This window comes from Parambassis ranga, chromosome 2, assembly GCF_900634625.1.
Source record: "Parambassis ranga chromosome 2, fParRan2.1, whole genome shotgun sequence".
Classification (NCBI taxonomy): Eukaryota; Metazoa; Chordata; class Actinopteri; family Ambassidae; genus Parambassis; species Parambassis ranga.
Genome location: NC_041023.1, coordinates 12,770,356 through 12,786,820, shown reverse-complemented (window position 1 = coordinate 12,786,820; position 16,465 = coordinate 12,770,356). Strand labels below are relative to the sequence as shown.

Below are 16,465 nucleotides of genomic sequence, written 5' to 3'. Positions count from 1 at the left end.
TTAAACACTCTACATACAATAATTTAAACACAATGCAGTGCAGCCTGTCAGATGATGCATGAATACCAAACAGCTTAACCAAAGCCTGATCACATGCTCCAGTGTAATCAAAGCAACCCCAGTCCCCTTTAATATAAGGGAAGAATCGAGTGTAGCTTGGACAGATCAAGTCCAAAGAAAATATACATATATTATATATATATATACATATATATATATATATATATATATATATATATACATGCTTAAGAGCTTCCTGTGTAGCCCGCGGATATCTGAAAATCAGATAAGAGACTGGTTATGATTTGTGAAAGTACACAATTCATACCTTTACATTTTGATTATATGCAAATAAAAAGCACTCTTCAGTACTCCACCTAATAAATATTTATGCAGCTTTTTACCCATGTAACCTTATTTTTACCTTCGCATTTGTTCAATTTTGTAAACAAATCATTATATACCAACAGCCCTTAATATCATTTCACTTTGCTAATACTGTCACACACACATGTTACTTGACACAATAATCCCATATGGTATAGCGGTCAGGATTCCTGGTTTTCACCTAGGCGGCCCTGGTTCGACACCCGGTATGAGAATCAGTTTTTCTACTTTATTTCCCCACTTTTGCACAAATCTGAAATTGCAAAAGTGTGCGATGGTACAACAGCTTCTAAAGTGTACTGTAATAATCAAACCACATGAATATTAAGCCTGCTGGAAACAAAAATACACTGTGAACACAACACTGAAACGTTATCATCTAAAGAAGATTGATAAGAGCTATGTGTTATCAAACACTTTACATCCAGGGGACTGGCACCACTTCAGAATCCATTCTTCTGACCACATGCAACTCTTCAACAGCTAAATCCTGCATTGTTTAAAACATCATAGAGTGGGTTTAACAAGCCTTTTTGCTGCCTGATAAGGGGGTTGATGAAAGCAGTGAAACTGAACCAAAACTGTAATAAAGACCCAAACCAAAAGCAAAGAGCTGAAGGCATTTAATTACTTTGCTGCTTTGCTTAGTGAAGCTACAATAAGCTATGTAAATTCTCTGTGGGTTCATTACTGCAAGCATCATTTGATCAATTGTTAACATTAAAATATTAAAAAAAATATATGACACTGCCAATTTAAGTTTTGTTTACAACTTAATTTAATTATCATTTGATTACTTTAATGAGATCTTCAGTTAAGCCAAGCTCATGTGGTAGCTATAATTTAGTGTCTAGTGACTAATTAAGTAAATTAGAAGTTTTTTGTGGAAAATTTAATTTTGGTCAGTGCTAATAAAATATTAAAAAAAGCTGTTATGATCCTTTAAAAGCAGCAAAATCCTCTACTTAAAATTGACACAGTAGCAGCACAGTAACTATTTGTCTTAAGATAAACAATAAAATTCAAAGTGAGAACTCTCCACAGAGTGATAGATTGAGGCACACCATCTACACACAGGGGGATTTAAGTAGCAGAAACAAGTGAAGTACAGTGCTGTAACTGTAACTGTCTGCTTCTCCCAAGTGGAAAGGCGTTGCCAACTCTGCTTGGTAATGTGGTCAATCATGCCGTGTGTGACTTGTGCAGTGTTCCAACTAGCCCGGGCCAACACTCTGTAGGGGGGGATGACATACATACTGCAGAACGCATTGTGAACTAGAACAGAAGTGTGAATGTGACATTTCCCCAGTGTAATGCTGATTAATGAAAGTGACAAGTGTTTTAAAAAAATCTTCAGACTATCCTTGTATTTTGTAACATTTGTTTCTCAAACACAACAACAGCAAAATAACAACAACACAATTTGTGTATGAAGAGATTGTTTGCATGTATAAATATACAGATGTTTTAATTTGATTGCAAGTAAAGGAAGGCATTTTTGCTTATAATTAAGACAAAATTAATCCCCACATTTGTCTGACTGTGAACCAAACTGTTCATACTGTGTGGAAAAAAAGAGGATGTGTCAAGAAACCTAAAGGCAATGTTTTTCTTAGTTCTCGATGGGAGCTCCAAAAGTTTTGATATGATCAAATTAATTATTCATGTATGACATTTCTGCTGATTTTACCCTTACCCTGTTGATTGTCACTATTTGCGGCAACAGCTGTCACATTAGCATTTGCAGCTCTGCCCACATGCGCGTGCATTTGTTTATTGCGTATGTTAAGCATGCATCTACATAAGTAGGACATAGCTACAGATAGAGGTAAGAAATGATCTTATAACAAGAAAAAAATCTAATGTGTGTTGGTTTTAGTTAGGAGAGGGAGTGCCTTCAGATATAATATAAGGTTAAAGGGTATATGTGAGATCTAATGCAACACACACACACACACACATACACATATATAGACAAGATCCATCAAAGCTCTATTGTCTATGCATGATCGTTTGTACCAAAAGGCCTATGCTGGAATTCATCATTTCAAAGGACAGTTGCCTTTGAACTACAAAAAGCAGGCTGAAGCTGTTGTGATAGATTCACACACACTCACACATACACATGCATACACAAATTTCCTTGAGGCCCTAGAATGAAGAGCCTATCCTTTCTCCTAAACCCATCACTGTTCTCGAAACTGCATGGCAAAACATCCCGAAGGCCATACTTTACATTACGATGTCTTCCTCCCTCTTTGAGACACAATTTTTGTGGCCTCTTTGTCTGGCAACGGGGGCAGTTTTGTTTTATTTAAATATTAACCTCATAAAACCTCTGCTTTGAAAAACATAAAAGTAAAAAAAATACCCCCAAAAAGTATTAGTCAGTTGGGAGGATAAAGGGTTTAAGCACCGACAGGCTGCAGCAGCACATAAATGTAAAGCAGTATGCATTCACAGTCCAGGGGTAGAATGACAGAATTCTTTCCCTTAGCAGTGTTAAATAAAAAGCACTTACCCTGTGATATTTGCTCAGGCTGTGAGTAATTACACACTAAAACAAACTCTCTCACTCGGACCAAAATCAATTCCGGAAAAAAAAAAGGTTATTATTCAGAAAGCAGCCACCAATTTTGCTATAAACTCTCTTATGTTTTAATGTCTGTGCGTCCATTAATGGCTTTATTCTAACGTAGAATCCATTTATAGTCTGACAACACAGAATGCTGGAACAAATTAAATCGCTGAAATGAATATTCTTTTCTAATGTCAATGCTTTCAAAGTAAGCGTTTTCTCTAAAAAGAGCACTTGAAATACAAAAATTAAGAGAACACAGAGATGAGGCACATGACTCAAGTGTACTTCAAGCTTTAAAAAGAACTTACATGTAAATGCGAGAATTTTATATCTAGAAAGCTCTTGTTTAAATCTTTTTTTCACTGTGTCTTCAGCTGTATCAAGACTTTATTTCTATCACCAGTGAGACCCATTCTACTCCAATGGCAGCCTGATAAAGATGTTTCAGCTGGACAGTCTGAGCCAGATTGGAATAAAGTCCTGAGGTACAATCCACAGCAGAATCAGATGGGGCTGCACTGGTGACTTATTGCTGTTCCTGACGAGATATAGGCCTAATAGGTAATCTCAGAGACAATAACTGAAGAGGTGCACTGCGGGGGCTGTTCAGCAATCGAAACCAAGCCAACCATGGAAGAAGCATAGAAGTCCAACCTATAGGATTTGTTATGCTACGATTTTGTAGGTGAGAGTTTAAGGAGAGTGGGCATGAATCCAATGGCTTACCACAGAGAAGGAGGGAACGGAAAACTCTGCAATGCAGGATAGATCGGTTTCATCTCACATTTGCAGGACAAGAAGAAAAAATGTTTCAAATGTTTTAACAGGCTGACTGATTTATTTATGTCAGGTGTGTCATGTGAGTTCCTCACAATCGCACAAGGCTGTCTCATTTCAAAAAGAACTTTGAACGGTGCAAAATAAAGTGACCGCCTTTACCATGGTCACAAAAAAAACCTGTTCAATTACTTGTGCAGTGAAGCCAGCAGATTTCATAAGTGGACCATTGGGAACTAAGGATTACACTTTTGAATGTATGTACCAGCTGTCAAGGTTGGCAGGTGACAAAAGTGGCGCTTTGTACAATAACGTAAATGTAAAATACTTACAATGTCTGGTCTGGCCTTAGCCATAGACTTAACTAGATGTTTCCCATCTAATTTAGCTGATGTAGGCATTTAATGAATTTATTTTCATTTCTATACCATTATCCAGGTATTTTGTTCTAAACCAAAGAAAAATTTTAATGATATGTTAACGTGGCTAAGAACGAATAAAAAGAAAAAACAAACATAAGAAACTACACTTGTAGAGTTTCTCTGTTGGTAATGTAACTAATGGCTTTCGTCCAGGACACCAACCGTATTACCTCTCGTACTTTGATGGTATGATGAAAGAACACATTTTAACAGAGGAGAGACAATTGGTCAGTCATAGAGCCACACAACATTATCAGACAGATGCATGTAAATTCACAAGCTGGGTGGAAGAAAAAGAAGAAATGATCATGCATTAGAGGCAGAGAGAGAGAGAGTCTTTATGTCAATGGGGATGGTACTAACCAGGACACACTGCTATGTTGCAGACTTTGGTTTGAATCTCGGGCCGTCCACAAGTCACAGCCTCGCTTCCGTCCCCACACTTCCTGGTTCGCGTCCTGGACCCCCGCCCACAGGTCACAGAGCACAGACTCCATGACGACCACTCCTCCCACAGCCCATGCACTGCAAACACCCACAAACGCGACGTGACAAACAGACACACACACACACATACGTACACATACACGACATGGGGATGAGGAATGAGAGAGGAAGGGAGGAGAGAGGGGTGGAGCATCCCATCGCAGGCAAAAGGGTTAGGGAATGAGAGAAACGAGAGATTAAATGAGTATGAGCACATTCCTTAAAAAAAAACAAAAAACATGATGGAGGTGACCTATTGACCTCCAGAGAACATTCCAATCAAAAAAAGAAAGAGACAAACCGAGCACGATGCAGCATTTACGGTACATGTTACAAAAAAAAATGGAGGTTAGGAATGGACACTGGTATTTAAAGTCATGCAGCTGCAGTTAAGACAAGGAAATGAATGTGGAAAGTTTGTTTCTGAAATTATGAGAGCTTTAAGTCGCTCAAGCATTAAAATGTCTCTCCTCATGTTTCCTCTTTGTTGCACAATACATTTTAGAACAGATGATGTTGAAATAAATAAAAATAGAATAAATGAGTAGTGGAGTTCCTCAAAAAAAAAATGTTGCAGATAATGAACCTGTGATGCTGCTTGAATGAGTGCCACTTCTTGCAGAAATTTATCTTCTTGTGTTTCCACTACAGAACAAGGTATACTGGCATATTCTGCCACGTTAGAGAAAAGTTGCACTTGCACATTTACAGAAAATAATCACTAAAATCACTTGGAGATGTCTGACCCCAGATCTGAGAGAATAATGACGGAACGGAGAAACAGATATTACAGAGACGTGAATGCACAGGATACCCGATGGAAAGAAAAGATTTATTAATGAGTGTCAAGATAGAAGTGAAAAAGAGCAGGTGAGAAAGGTGAAATTGAAGGACAACTCACACACAGATTTAGGCTCATAAAGTTGCAAAGAGGTAGGTTGTTTTGAAATGTTGAGTGACAGATCAGGAAGGATTAAACTGTGTTGAAAAGAGTTAGAGGAAAGATAAAGGAGCAGATCTGGAGAGAAAGAAAGAGAGAGAGAGAGAGAGAGAGAGAGAGGGAGGGACAGAGGAAGAGAAAGTTAGAGACAGCAGGATGAAGATTGCTGGTCCTGTATTGAGCAAAGCTAAATAAATCATGGCAATAAATAATTAAGTCTACTCTGTGAAGGAAGGCTCAGAGGAGCAGCAGGAGAAGGTTGAGAGAGAGAGAGAGGAAGAGGGAGAGGATGTGGTATTAAAAAGTAGAGATGTGGAGAGCTGGTAAATACTGAGATGTCCTTAAATTCTGAAAAAAAAAAAAACGTATGCCTGCTCTTCAAAGTGGATATATAAAGTATGCTGCAAGAGTGGCGGAGAGCATTGGTAAACATTTGTGTCTTTCGCACTACACATTTAATGAAATTCTTTTTAAAGTATGCTCATTTGTGGGTCCTGTTAAACTGAAGCTGGATCAGTGTGTTTTGATAAATATTACTTATCTTCGATGTATAAGTGCCAAAGTATGATTAAACTTGCATACATTTACTGCAGAACAATTATACTAGAGCATAAGGACAGAGAATTAAAATGATTAGGGAAGGATATGTTTGAATTCATATGCATTTATACTGCCAAATATAATGCAGTGTATCACACTTTTAGTACCTGGATGGTGTACTCATAAGGCTGTGAAACAATGAACCATTCTAACCTTTAATAGAAGCCATCTTGGCTTCACAGCAGAAGGAAATCAGCAGAATCAGAGTGTTGTGAGAACAAGTGTTACCTCACACAATCTAAATGTTACTTTACATACTGCTGTAGATTTCTTTTTCCATGCAGAGCCACTATACTGCTTGTTAATTTTTGCTGCTGTCCTAGTGTTCAGACTGAGAAAATGCCCCATTCAAATTCACATACTGCACATAGGTATGTAGTGTACACCGTGTAAGTGTACGCATGTTAAATGAAACACAGCATGTGAACCTTTGCTTTGAAGCTACATACAATACCGATAAATACATGTGGCAAATTCTAAACATTTTCATAACTATGAAACAAAACATCTTTCCTACGTATTTACCAGAATACATTTTATTGGCAATCCATCGGTTTCTCGAGGGCAGCTCATTTCATCTCATTTTAACTTGTAAAACCTTCTCAAGAGATGGAAGCAGACAGGCAATACACTTTTTTATAGCATCTTCTTGTACTAAAACGCCACAGGATTGCTTGTACGACATTATTTATTCATCTGAATTGAATCTCCATCTTTCAAACTCAGTGCAAGTGTATCTAAAGTCTGACTCTGCAAAGCCAATCAATTAGCCTATAAAATCAAGCTTGAAGCAACTTTGGGGCTAAGAGACACTTTACAAGAAGAAAACATGTGCAAGAACTGGAAAAAATGTAGAATAAGGACACCTGACAAATGCATTACACAACCTGCCTAGTTAAATATTGGATATCAAGAGATAATTTCAATGAGAGCAGCTGCGTCAAAGGCATTGCCTTTCTTTAAACCAACTAAATTAACATAATACAGCACATCTTTTAGTTCATCTGGCACATGAGAAGGGATTTTTTTTATTGCCATCAGGGCTGCAGTCACAGAGGGAGGAGGAAAAGAGCATGTTTACAACAGCAAGAGCAGAAAAAGGCATTAAATAACATACCGATCAGTGCTGATTAAACAAAGGCATGACAGATCTGTGCCTCATAACATCTGGTCAAAAATTCAAGTTCATGAACTCCACGTTTTCATTTTTGTGAGCTGTAAAATATGTGTGGGGGGAAAAAAAGAGAAGCGTGGACTTGCAATGGCCTGGGTTTCTGATGCAAATGCAAGAAAGCTCAGTTTTTAAAATCCACACTCACTGTTCATCTAAAAAATATGCATGCACATGCACTTTTCAGAAGACACTTTCATGGCACCAACCAGAGGGAACTTAAGTGTAATGAGAATGCATGTCTTTATGCTGTGATTACACATAATATCAACATTTCTACTGAAATGCATTGCCCATGATTAGACACATAGATCATATTGATATTAAATATTAACATATTATCAGTGTTTTCATCAGGGGTCATAGGATGTAGCATGGTTGCTTGTCCGTTAATTACAGCAGTGTGTGTGCATGCGTATAAGATTGTGCGCCATCTGCGTGCCTCTTGCTTGAATAATTACTGGGAGTGTGGTGGTGTTTCTGCAGTTGACTACTCACTGACCCAAACACACTGTATTCATAATGCACCATTGTTCTTTTCCATGTTTTAAATGTCACCGAATCTATGGTAAATGAGCAGTAGTTAAATAGAACACGAGTCAGGGTATACTACACACATACTCACACACACACACACATATAAAGTTAATTTGCTAGGCCAATTACTGCCTAGTTTGCTTTGTCAAGAGGCATACCATTACTTAAAATTGATTATCTGTATCACCTTAATTTAGCAGCTTTACCCATGAAAAATGAAAGAGGGAGAAAAAAATGTCCATTTTCACTTCACTAGCTTTCTGTCCAAGCTACTTTTCTTTGATGTTGCCGAACACACACAGACACACACACACAGTTGTAGAGATGTGCCTAAAGACATATCCACCCACACTCACACATTTTTAACACACCCACATTTCCTATAGTGCAAAAATTCCAATTAATTAGAAAAAAAAAATCATTCTATCTACCAAATTAAGCATACTGGCCACCTCAGGTTATTTTGGGAAAAAGAAGACATAGATTCACTCATGTCTGTTTACTTAATGTTTAGTTAAAGCAGACTGGAAGATGTTGCTTCAAATTATTTTTCTCACAGATTTTTCAGATAAAAATGAAACTGACTCAAGTCATGCAAATGACTCCCAAAACACAATCATTTGTGAGAGCTGGTATAGGATCTCACACAACATACCTTTACATGCAAGGTTAAAAAAAACATAAAAAATGAATCACAGTGCGCTTATCCACAGAACCACTATTGGCATTTAGGATGGGTTAGTGTACTTAAGACTGAGTAGAAGACTTGTATTGGGAGTATAGTTGTGATCTGAATCCACCATCAAGTGTGTGTGTGTGTGTGTGTGTGAGTGCACTATTTGTTTTTGACTTCCCATCTGGCCCGGGATAGACAGGGTCTGAATTCAGTGCAGTAAAAGAGATTAACAAATCAAACAAGCATGTAGATTCTACCCACCAAAAGTGAAAAAGTTAATCACATCAAGTTCATTAAAGACTTTTTATGTCTCTTTGCTGCCACCCCCACATTCCCAGTCTACTTAAATTTGGCACGATCCCGTTCAGGCAATCCCTGGAGTGCCCCTAAACCCCTCCGGAGTAAACGTCAGAAAACATCAGAGGGGTAGAGGGAGAATGAAATAATAAACGGAACATAACACAGCAACCAATATCCCATCAAAGGAGCGGCTGAGGATATTAATATCGACACTGAATGGAAAATGAGGCACTTAGACATACAAATCGGGCTGGGACATTTGCATAAAAACAAGATTAGCATATGCACTGACAGGGAAGGAAATGTTTCTCACTTTGTTTTTTTTTTTAGTTTCACACACTCACACATGAAAATGTACACACTCGCACAATAAAAATCATCATCCACCATCATACACTGACCTGCAACTAGTGGAAAGATATTGCTCATATTGGAACGCTAAAATCCAAAGACGACACTGACATTTAAACACTAGTAAGTTATGTATCTCCCAGAAAAGCTATGTGTCCTCAAACACAGCCTTCCCATCATTCAATGAGATTTTCAAAATGTTGTGTAGAAAGGTTAGTGGTGCCATATGCATGGGATCTATCATCAAAGATGTTAGTCTTGGGCTCTTTCAGTCAACCTAAATGGAGGGCGGACATTTTTTTCAGACAATCAGGAGACAGTGTCATTGGTATATGATAGGTTTCCTCACAACAGAGAGATCCTGGTGGTTTTCACATATAAAGATTCTAGTGCAGAGAGGCTCTGATATATCATGACCCTTTGATTGGCAGGATATTGCACAGCTAGCAGATCTCATCTTCACTGTGTTAAATACCATAAAGCCAATTAATCTCATGAGGATCAGATAAAAAACATCGTCACACAATCCTCAAGTTCCTTTTATTTGTCATCCACTTCTTGGCTGTTGAGCATGAGCCATGAATCGTGGGAGGGTCAGTGCTGTACAGGATTTCACCTCTGTTGCAATCAGAGCAATCAAACCTGTGCAGGACTGGCAGTTCGGCGCTTTCATGCCGACCCACAATGGCACAATCACAGCAGAACAGAACTGCATTATTCAGGATGAGCTTTAGACATATTCCCTCAGTGACTTGTTCTGGTTTGATTGTGTTGTTGGTGTGTGTTGCTGAAAATTATATATATATATATATATATATATATATAAACAAAAACAGATGAGGTGCACTTCATTTTGCTGCTGCATTTTGGTAGCAAGCAGATGGGGTTGGCTGCGCTCAGCCTGATTGGCAGAACATGTATGCATATGAAAATTTAATTTGACTGGTTAAATATATTTTGGAGCTGTCATAGCATATAAAATGAGAAACTAATTCCACTGAAGTTGGGGGAAAAATAAGCTTCAGCTCATAAAGCATATAACTATGAATGTGGACCACTGTGCATGTCAATAGTTTCCTTCTACGTACACCATTTATTCTAGCTTTCATTAGTTATTTTATAACTTTTTGAAATTCATTTTTCTGGATTTATTTGCTATTGTTTTGTCTCTCACTGTTTAAATACCCACCATTGAATTGAGGACAGCTAAAGATGGAGAGGCCAGGGTGTATGAACTTGAGAGCCGTGGCAGGTCTGATAGACTTGCTGACATGAGGCTCTAGTGTCAACCTGTCAGTCTCTCCAAGTCTCTGTCTCTTTCAGCTGGTCAGTAGCCCGAACCGAAAACATTCTCATTATGTTTCCTGCTAAACCAGGCTATATTTTGGCTGAGCTGATCCCACGTGAGGTGCATGTGTGTGTGTGCACACACCTACCTTCCTCACAAGTGACAGGGCCTCACACTGTCATTATTTTCTTCAGCTTTCCTAACACTTGGTTGCTGAGCAGAAAGCTTGTGGTTTTGAGCTAAATATTTTTTTTAAAATATGCTCACTTGAGCGTTCAACCACTGTGAGGACAAATCATTGGTTAGATGGAGCTATTATACAGTTTGGTCAACATACCTGAGCCTGTGATTCCAGGTTCACCCAAACAGGAAGCAGTGTTGTTGCACATGCGCGTTTCCCGCAGAGCGCCGCTGCACAGCGTCCCATAGGGAGAAGAAACGCATGATCTCGTCCTCACTTGCCAGCCCTGCCCGCACGAGACAGAACACACACTCCACTGTGACCACTCCTCCGCTGCAGGGTCACCTGAGGAGCAAGACGGAGGTAAACAGAAAGAGGACAGTTCTTTATGTTGTTTATGTAAAAATAAAGTTTCTAATACTTCATTATGTCAGACGATGGACAACAAGAGTGAACAAGGGCTGTGCATACAATGTGAATGTGGCCATATATATATATATATATATATATATATATATATATATATATATATATATATATATATATATATATATCACCCATGTGTTACTAAACTAGCCAATAATCTAACCCTTGTGTGTGTGTGTGGCCATTTTTTTAGATGCAAAACATGAGAACATGAACATATATTTGTTTGTATTTACCTCATTGAAGACTTTATGATTTAACTGGTATTTTTTCACACCCTTTGTTTGATACTCGCTCTAAACTTGTGATTTTTTACTTTTCTATTCTTTGTATACTAATTTACCAAATATTCAAAATATAGCAACACAAATGTAACAGTGTCAATTGGAAAGCTTTCATATGACACCTTGTTTGTTTGTGTGACTTGAAGTATCAGAAAGCTAGCATTAACCATGTGGCAAGTGGGTCGACTTTGATATGAGAGTTTTATTTTTTTAAGATTGATCAATAATTTGCATGGTGTTGAAGTTATGTTTGATGCATTTAAATATGACTTATATGTGCTTGTAGTAGGGGTTTCTCCTGTTAAGTATGATATGCAATATGATTATTATTATTACTTTTTACATGCTTATTACAGTGTTTTATGGCTTTTATTGTTGGGTGCATGCAAAACCCCCTAACAATGAGGGCCTGTGGGGTTGAAAGGGTTTTAAACGTGGTGACATTTAATTGTATGGATGGATATTTGAATATGCTTTTAGCTATCTGGCAAGTGTGTAAAAGTGCTTCATAAAAATAACATTCAACATCGACTGTTCATAAACGCAACACATGTATTGCTGGTTCGTGTAACAAAGTCATAGAATGATAAAATGTTACAACAAAAAAGAGCAGGAGCTAGAAAAGTGACGATTCACAAGAACACTTTCACTTCCAATTTTCAGAGACCCAGAAGCATTAAAACATGTTTGCTTTATTGATTGCTGTTAGCAATTCAAAGTTTTCTCTCGTCCTCTCTTTCTTTGCTAAGATGAAATGAAACTTTCTTTATGGTTAGTAGTGACACCGTTGCAATAAGAAAAGACAAACAAAATTGTAATCTATACAATTGTCAGGAGGAAAGTCTGTGACCGTCTGACAGATGATGAAAGGACTTTTTTGGTTGCAATAACAAAACGGATATCCCACAGCTTTTGAGAGATATTTAGATAAGAGAGCTCAGATTCATTTTATAATACTGATAGAATTGTGTTGTTTTTTAATCAATGTGCTTTTATATGTTTCATTAAGTCAGTTTAACCCAAATCTATAGAGAAATATTCCTGCATGCCGTACAAATAAGGACAATGAGTGTTTTTGCGGAGGTCATTAATGAATCATTTAAGCCTCTTAATATGAGACTAAATATTAAAAAAAGGGATGAGGATCATGTTAGAGGAACGTGTTTCGAGGAGATATTGAAAATATTAATGGAATTATGGTAACACATATGATTTCCTTGCTGAGGGGCTTTAAGCACAAAAGCCTGTGTGTGTGTGTGAAAAAGCTTGCGTTTATGTGCATGATCAGACATGATTGCTGCTGATTCTGAGCTCTCCAGGCAGCTGTGGAGAGCTCCCCATTGTTTGCCTCTGAATTCCCGCCGCAGAAAGAAAGTGAAAAAACTATGAGTCCCTCCACTTCTCTCGTTCTGAATTGTTTATGAGTGCCTTGTCCTTTGATGGAGGCATCATCACATGGCAAAGAAGGAAATCAAATTAATTGCATGTCCGTTAATCGCATTACATCTTCATTAACATGCCGTGAGTCAGGGCTTAAGCTCATCACACATGCCTAGAGGAACGAAAGAGTGGGGAGAGAGGCAAGGAAGAAGGAGGAATGGAGGGAGGGAAGGAGGGAGGGACAGCAGAGGAGAAGGACTAGACAGAGCCAGGGGTTTTCCTCACGGTAGGGACTCCCTCCGCATTACAGAAACATGTGTGTGTGTGTGTGTGTGTGTGTGTGTGTTCGCAGTGTGCAACATCAGATTAGTGTGTGCCCTTTTCTCATGTGGGTGAAACAGGCAACATGTAATGTCATGTATTCCTCTTTATATATATATATATATACACGTGGCAATCTAATGTTTAATAATTCACGTTATGAATAATTTAATCTTTAATTTCCAATCCCATCAATTATGTAAGATTTTAAATTCTCACTCACTTTGACATATTCTCACATGTGCATCATACCAGCTGGCCCGCATGTTTTTTTTTTTCAAAGCTTCAAAAGGTGAATGTATAATAATTATTTATAAGGAACTCACTATTTTCTGTTACAGTGTGCAATAGGTCAAGTTGTCTTCTTTTGTTCCACTATCACACACCCACAATACTCACCTGTCTGTGCCTGAAACACACCTGGCTGGTCAGCTGAACGTGGTCTTTGGGTCTTCACCTTCAGATCATCATCATAAGGGTCTAAAACAAGCAGGATAGAGAGAAAGTCCCTGTTATATTACATAGTAGAGGTAAAACTACACAGTTACTCTAATGTAATTATGTGCTGTTTATACTACTTATTATAACGTCAGACAAAGACAGAAAGTTGGTGTCCAAGTTCCAATCAGCATCCAGATTTTTTTTTTTTTTTTTTGCATATTCAGAATTTGAAAAAAGTACATCCAAAACACGACTCTGGCAAAATAAAAATACAAACGCCTACATTCCCTTGGCTTGCTCCTAGTAGCAGAATATTTAAAGACCACGCTGATGCATTTCAGCACGCATCGTGCAGAAACAGAATGTCAAGTCTGCTCTATAATTTCAGAAAAAAAGTAGGAGAGTCGATCCTGACTGGTTTATTAGCCTAAATACTGCAGCGTGATAATATCCATGACTCAGTGAGTAACACAAAAGTTTCTGCTTGATTATGAAACGGTACTGTATATATATATACACACTGATGTATCAGAAAGATGATTTGGTTGTGTTTATATCTCAATTGGTGCAGATGCATGGAGGCATGAGCACAGACTGCCGTGTTCGGTGCGAATGGATTTGAAGGCTTAGTTTCACCAACACAAGACTTAATCAACTCCCACAGCAGGGGAAACAATCTTTGATTTAGCAGATCTTTTTTTTTCTCCCTCACTTGGGTACCTCTTGCCTGTGGGATCTTTTACAGTGGTTGCGTTTATAAAAAAAGAAGCTGAGACATGCTGCAGATCAGAGGTACATTATCCACGTGTGATGCAATTGAGTGTCTGCACATTAGATTACAGAGTGCAAAAGTGATCGACACTGAAATTTGTTCGCATTAGCCTCCATCAAGGAGTCGACCTGAGGAAGAACAGATTCACAACACATCCTTCCCCTTGCTACCACAATGCACACACACACACACACACACACACACACAGAGACACACACAAGTATGAATGCCTGCAGACTGTGCCGACTCTCTGTCATGATTGCTCAAACACCCATTGCAACCAGCCCTCTAATTTGGCCTTTTACAGAATCAACTCTTGTCAGGAGATTTTTAATTCTCTTGCTCTTTCATTCACACTGCCTAATTCTCTCTCCTGTTTCCTTGTTTTGTGCATTGTTCTCAGCAGGACCACTTGTGCTTAAAGGCCAAAGTACAACATTTTACCACATGAATAATGTAATAATTAATTTCTAGTTGACAGCTACAGCTGGTTAGAAAAAAAATATAAAAATATAACTACTACTGTGTGCATGTGTGCGTTGCTGCTTTCATTTTGTTTTAAACTATCTTGAAAGAGATCTGAAAGCATTAAAGAAAATAAACACTTTTCACTTTCTGCCTAATCACCTAACCCACTGAGCATTACAGCAATGTATGACAATCTAGCATTGAACACAGACGCCAACAGCCCTCGAACAAGACAAGTTTTCATTACAATACCATACTGGGGTCAGCTCAACACCCACTCACTTAGCAACAACGTGTAGCATGGCACATTAAACCCAGTGCCAGCAAAGAGTGCTCCAAGATATTTACAACTTGCACTTGCACACACTCCCAAGCTTTATCGACTATAATCATTTTCAGTACCAGCACCAATACACATAGATCAATACGCACCAACTAAAAACCTAGCACAAAAAAGTTAAACACACTTGAGTAAGAGCATTTCCAAATTTTTATTAGAATTGGCTAAATATCCCTAAGCTAATAAAGTCACAAATCTTAGCAACATTTGTTCAGAATCATGAGAATTGTGTATCTAAACAGCACTAGCTACACAAGGTATTGGAACATACAAACATACTTATATGATAGGTTCATGTAAACAATCCAGCAGCTCTTATGGTTGGCATCTGCCATAAGAAAAGCAGAGATGGAAAAATAGAAACGTATACTGTTAAGATCATTCTCCATATTGTCAACTATTGGTTCATAGTGAGTTTTAGGTTTGATTGTCTATTAAGGATTCATAAAAAAACTTGAGTGCAAAACACAGGATCTTCTGAACTATAGAAGACCCACTACTGAGGCCGACAGTAGGCATCGGCCCTGATCTCTGAGCTTCCAGACCAAATCTAACCCTGTGTTTGTTTTTTCTATGCTTCTCAGAGATAGTGGTCAGTGAATGACCAGCAAAAAGACTACCTCTCTCTCTCTTTCTCTGTCTTATTTTCTCCCTCTCTATTTTTTCCCCCTGTCTCACTGCATGGATGAGGATTTAGACGGACACCGGTGCGGAGTCCACCTCAATTGAATGTAGAGATCAATATGGATAAACCCAGAGAGTACTGACCTTTAGAAACCCCTAGTATATTGTTTAATGTTCTGGACTCCCCTTTATGGACACATCATCACACACTTCATCAAATTGTCTCTCTCATCCCAACTTCCCCCTCTGTGGTCAGATATACAGTGTTTGTTCAGAGCAATGGATGAAAACTCCTCAGTGCAGCTAGTTTAGGAGAGGGAGTATGCAAAGAGTTAAGAGTGACAATGTGTTGGTTTTACCTTTAAGCTAAGAGCCTTCAACTTGTAAAAACTTAAGAAGCTTTGTCGTCACCAGAAAAAACAAACAAAAATGTTTAAGGCAATTAAAACAGTCAGTGTGTACAAGTACATGTAAAATATACTGACCAGGACAAGACTCATCACAGAGGCAACAAAGAAAACTGCACAAAAGCTTAGGAACTGTGCCACCTCCTAAGAATAAAGCAGTGCTTCTCCACCATTCTCGAGGCCCTTCTCCCCTCTCTTCCTCTTCCCCACACACACACACTTAATAAAGTTGCGTGCAGATGAAGCAGTTCCATTCGCATCACTCAGTGGACGTTTAACAGCTCTCAAAATTCAGCGCAGAGATC

General features: G+C 38.3%; 1 protein-coding gene across 8 annotated transcripts in view; it reads right to left on the bottom strand.

Annotated features, from left to right (window-relative positions):
- Window positions 1-16,465, bottom strand: part of adgrb2 (adhesion G protein-coupled receptor B2) — a 169,446-nt gene that overhangs the window by 77,935 nt on the left and 75,046 nt on the right. For all 8 annotated transcript variants that reach the window (XM_028428398.1, XM_028428356.1, XM_028428389.1 and 5 more), the window contains exons 3-5: window positions 13,508-13,588; window positions 10,854-11,042; window positions 4,531-4,692 (exon numbers count right to left, since the gene is read on the bottom strand). In XM_028428398.1, coding sequence (XP_028284199.1) covers window positions 4,531-4,692; window positions 10,854-11,042; window positions 13,508-13,588 — 432 coding nt within the window. The remainder of the gene's footprint in view (window positions 1-4,530; window positions 4,693-10,853; window positions 11,043-13,507; window positions 13,589-16,465) is intronic.